The sequence below is a fragment of the Cebus imitator genome, unplaced genomic scaffold (genome assembly GCF_001604975.1).
Source record: "Cebus imitator isolate Cc_AM_T3 unplaced genomic scaffold, Cebus_imitator-1.0 Scaffold145, whole genome shotgun sequence".
NCBI lineage: Eukaryota > Metazoa > Chordata > Mammalia > Primates > Cebidae > Cebus > Cebus imitator.
In genome coordinates, this window is record NW_016107460.1 from 3,427,144 (window position 1) to 3,432,090 (window position 4,947).

The 4,947-nt window shown below is 55.6% G+C and overlaps 1 protein-coding gene across 1 annotated transcript in view; it reads left to right on the plus strand.

The window, feature by feature from the left end:
- Nucleotides 1-4,947, plus strand: part of TTLL10 (tubulin tyrosine ligase like 10) — an 11,101-nt gene that overhangs the window by 3,262 nt on the left and 2,892 nt on the right. Inside the window, exons 6-8 of the mRNA XM_017542551.2 lie at nucleotides 46-217; nucleotides 1,074-1,245; nucleotides 2,071-2,211. Of these exons, the coding sequence (XP_017398040.2) occupies nucleotides 46-217; nucleotides 1,074-1,245; nucleotides 2,071-2,211 (485 nt within the window). The remainder of the gene's footprint in view (nucleotides 1-45; nucleotides 218-1,073; nucleotides 1,246-2,070; nucleotides 2,212-4,947) is intronic.

Genomic DNA, 4,947 nt, shown 5'->3' on the forward strand with positions numbered 1-4,947 from the left:
GGGCGGGGCCGGGCGGGGCCAGGGCTCAGGCCGCGCTCTCTGCAGACACCCAAACGTGGATCTGCAAGCCCACGGCCTCCAACCAGGGCAAAGGCATCTTCCTGCTCCAGAGCCAGGAGGAAGTCGCCGCCCTGCAGGCCAAGACCCAGAGCATCGAGGACGACCCCGTCTACCACAAGCTGCGGCTCCGGGGGCCTCAGGCGCGGGTGGTGCAGCGGTGCGGAGCGGGCGCCCGGAGGGCGGGGTCTGGGCGGGCTGACCCGGGCCCCACTGCGCGGTCAACAGGGCCGCTGAGGAGCCCTCGGCCGCGGAAAGCTGCCGCACCCCCAGCCCTGGTGCCGACCACAGAGGGGAGGGGCCGCAGCAGGCCAGGGCCACAGACACAGGACCCAGGGTGGAGGGGCTGGTCAGTTTGACCCTCGGCTGGGACCCTGTACCCCAGTCCTGCAGTTGGCCTGGCCTTGGTCTCCCGGCTACCGGCCCCCTGCTCCCCAGCCCGGTCAGCCAGCTGCAGCCTTCAGGTCTGTGGCCAAGCTGACCACTCCTTCCCTGCTCCAGAAAGCCCCGTGGCTGCTGGAGGCTGAAGGTCTAGACCTGTCGACCTCACCCCTGGCCCGCGTAGAGCCTCGCTCTGACCACAGCTGCCGTCCGCCGCCCCCAGCTTCCATCGGCTCCTCCCTGGGGTCCCTCCACCAGGCAGGCTCTCTCAGCCCAGCTCCCCCTGGAGCGCTCCTCTGCCTGGCGCACCCCGCCGACTGCCTGGCGCCCCGCCCCCAGCCGCCTGGCATACTCTTTCCCCTCCTCTCCAAAGCCACTTCATGCCCTCCTCCTCCTCCAGGCAGCCCTCCAGTCTCCTACTGCTGTTACGCCCTGGGGCAGGGACCAGGGTGCCAGGCCCCTCCTCCCAACTCTACTGACATGTTCAGGCCCAGAAATGCCCCCTTTCCCTGGAGGTCACGCCTGGGGCATAGGCAGGGAGCTGAGGAAATGGCCCAGGCCGGGTGTGGAGTTCGAGGGGACCCAGGCCAGGCAGCCCGCGGCTCAGCCCAGCAGCCCCGGTGCGGTGCCCCCAGGTACATCCAGAACCCGCTGCTGCTGGACGGGAGGAAGTTCGACGTGCGCTCCTACCTGCTCATCGCCTGCGCCGTGCCCTACATGGTCTTCTTCGGCCATGGCTACGCCCGCCTCACCCTCAGCCTCTACGACCCCCGTTCCAGCGACCTCAGCAGCCACCTGACCAACCAGGTAAGACTGCAACTGGTGAGGGCCCTCCCTGCAGCCTTGGGATGAATTTAGAGGAAGGTTCTCACCAAGAGGGGGTGCAGAGCAGGTGCAGCTGCAGACGGAGGTGGCCCAGGCCCCGCGGTGGCCCAGCCCCAGAGGCTGCCTGGGCTGCCCCCACCTGCAGTCAGCACTGCCTCTCACCTCCCTCTTTCCGCCGTGGCAGAAGAAGGGCGTGGCTGGAACCCCTTTAGCTGGTGAAAGGGCTCAGAGCCCTGCAGCCCCCAACCCGCAGCCTGGCTCCCAAGCGGCAGCTGAGTTTGCTGAGGATGAGGTGTGGGTGGGTGGGAACCAAGGGGATCCTGAGCGGATGTCAGAGGAGGGCCCTGTGGGCAGAGGTCTCTAGGGAAGGGTCTTCATGGGAGAGTCCAGGGTATGTGCCTTATGTGAGGATCTGTGGGGTCTTCACAGCTGAGGGGGCGTCTCAGCAGATGAAGGGGTTTGCAGGAGGGTCTTTGCAGGCAGGTCATGGCAGGGGCTGGGGGAGCAGGGTTAGGAGGAAGCTGTCTCAGGTGACCCCCCCATGAGGACAGGCCCTCTGGGTTGGGGGACGCTTTCTTGGGGACCCAGTGAGGACATGCCCTCTGGGTTAGGGGACGCCCTCTTGGGGACCCAGTGAGGACATGCCCTCTGGGTGGGGGGACGCCCTCTTGGGGACCCAGTGAGGACGGGCCCTCTGGGTGGGGGGACGCCCTCTTGGGGACCCAGTGAGGACGGGCCCTCTGGGTGGGGGGATGCCCTCTTGGGGACCCTGTGAGGACAGGCCCTCTGGACACGCTGTGCCCCCAGTTCATGCAGAAGAAGAACCCCCTGTACGTGCTGCTGAAGGAGGACACGGTGTGGAGCATGGAGCGTCTCAACCACCACATCAATGACACCTTCAGGAAGGCCCGGGGCCTCCCCAGGGACTGGGTCTTCACCACTCTCACGGTGCGTCCCAGCGCCTCCCGCCAGGGTGCTGAGACCCCTCAGTCAGGGGTGGCCGGGCTGGAGTGCATGGGGGCTGCTCTAAGGAACGCGCCTGACCTGACCCCGTGGAACGAAGCTCTTCCAGTGTCCCCGCCCACTTAGCTGGTAGGCCGTCCCCAGCAGCCAGCAAAGGCCAGGGGATGAGAAGCCCAGCTGGGGGCCCGCCTCCAGGTCCCTGCAGGCAGCCACACTGCACGGCCTGGGACAGCCAGGGTCGCCTGCCGGGTCCCTCCCACCACGGATGGAGCTTCCATCTCCCTGGCTTCTTTCACTCCGTGTGGTGTTTTCAGGGTTCATCCCTGTAGCCCATGTATCATTTTCTTTTCTTTTTTCTTTTTGAGATGGAGTCTCGCTCTGTCGCCCAGGCTAGAGTGCAGTGGTCCTGGCACAGACTCAAAAGTCAGTTGACCAGAGCTGCCTGGTCCATGTCTGGACCTCAGTTCTGCTCCGTTCGTGTGTGTGTCTGCCCTTACGCTATACCACCTGGTTTGGATCGCCGTAGCTTTGTAGTGAGTCCTGAAATTGGGACGTGTGAGGCTTTCAATATTGTCCTTTTTCAAGATTGTTTTGGTTCTTCAGGGGTCCCTTACAATTCCACATGAATTTTAGAATTGGCTTTTCCATTTCAGAGGGGCGGGGTCTCAAATAAATAAATAAAAATCCATTGAAAAAAAATTTTTTGAGACAGAGTCTCGCTCTGTCGCCCAGGCTGGAGTGCAGTGGCGCAGTCTCAGCTCACTGCAACCTCGCCCCCCAGGTTCAAGTGATTCTCCTGCTTCAGCCGCCAGAGAAGCTGGGATTACAGGCGCGCACCACCACGCCCGGCTAATTTTTGTACTTTTAGTAGAGACAGAGTTTCACGGTGTTGGCCAGGCTGGTTTCAAACTCCTGACCTCAGGTGATCTGCCCACCTCAGCCTCTCATTACAGGTGTGGGATTACAGGTGTGAGCCACCGCGCCCGGCCTCACTGGAATTTTAATAAGCATCACATCGAAGCTGTAGGTCACTTTGGGTAGTAGTGACATCTCAACAATATTTAGTCTTCCAATCCATGAATATAAGGAGTCTTCCCATTTTTCTAGGTCTTCAATTTCTTTCAGCAATGTTTTAGGTACAAGTCTGTCACCTAGGGTAAATATTATTCCTAGTATACTTTAGTATTTTGATACTTGTGAATAGAATTATTTTTAATTCTATTCAGGTCTATTTGGCTTAAAAATAAATCCGATTTTTGTGTGTTGGTCTTGTATCCTCCAACTTTGCTGAATTCACTTATTAGCTCTGTGTGTGTGCGTGTGTGTGTGCGTGTGCGTGCATGCATGTGTGTCTGCATGTGTGTGCGTGTGCACGTGCGTGTGCACATGTGCATGTGTGTGTGTGCATGCATGCGTGTGCGTGCATCTGTGTGTGTGTTCGCGTGCGCGTGCCTGTGCGTGTGTCTGCGTGTGCGGCGTGTGCGCATGCGTGTGCGGCGTGTGTGCATGCATGCATGCTGCAAGACTTGTATGTAAGGATCACGTCATCTGGGAACAAGCAGCTTTACGTTTTCCTTTCAAATCCGTGTGCGTGTTGCTTCCTTTCTTACGTATTGCCAGCTAGAGCTTCCAGAGCAGTGCTGAGAAGTGGCAGAAGCAGCCACCCTCCTTTGCGGTCCGAGGAGGGGCTGTGGGTGTTCCCTAAATGCCCTCATCCCCCTGAGGATGCGCCTTCTATTCCTAATTTGTCGAGTGTTTTTTGTTAATATTATAGAAGCATGTGGAATTTTGTCAACTGCTTTTTCTGTGGCCCCTGAGATGCTCGTGTCTTCTCTTCCCTTCATTCTGTTAGTGTGCTGCATTGCGTTAACTTTCATACGATAAATCCCACTTGACAATGGTACAGGACCATTTAAATATGCCGCTGGACTTGGTTTGCTAGAATTTTAATGAGGATTTTTGTGTCTGTGATCATAAGCAATATCGGTCTGCGGCATTCTTTTCTTGGAGGTCTTTGGTTTGGGTATGAGGGTAACGCTGGCCGAACAACATGTTAGGATGTGTTCCTTCCTCTTTCATTTTTGGAGTCTTTGTGAAGGATCGGTGTTAATTCTTTGTTTGGAATAATTCACCAGTAAAGTCACCTGGGTTTTTCTTTGTGGGAAATTTTATTATTATTGCTAATACTACTGCAATCTTTATTTGTATTAGGTCCATCCAGATTTTTTGATCTTCAGTCTGGTTGGTTTTTCTAGGAATCTGTCCGTTTCTTCTAGGCTAATTTGTTTAGTGTACACAGTATTCCCCCGTCTCGTCTTCATCGATATAAAGTCTTTTCCCCTGATTTTAGTAATTTGATTCTTCTCTCCTTTTTTCTCAGTCTATCTAAGGCTTTGTCAATTCTGTTGATCTTTTCAATAACTAACCCCTGGTCTCACTGATTTTCTCTGCTGTTTTCGATTCCATTTATTTCCACTCCAGTCTTTATTATTTCCGTGTTTCTGCCCGCTTTGGGTTTAGTTTTCTCTTCTTTTTCTAATTTCTTAAGGTCAAAAGTTACAATTTCAGTTTTTCCTTCTTGCTTAGGGTAGGTGCTTAGTACTATAAATTTTCCTCTGAGAATGTCTTTGGCTGCATCCCATAGGATTTTGTGTGTTGCCTTCATTTTCATTTGTCTCAAAGTATTTTTATTTTTGTTTTACTTTTTTTTTTTTTTTTTTT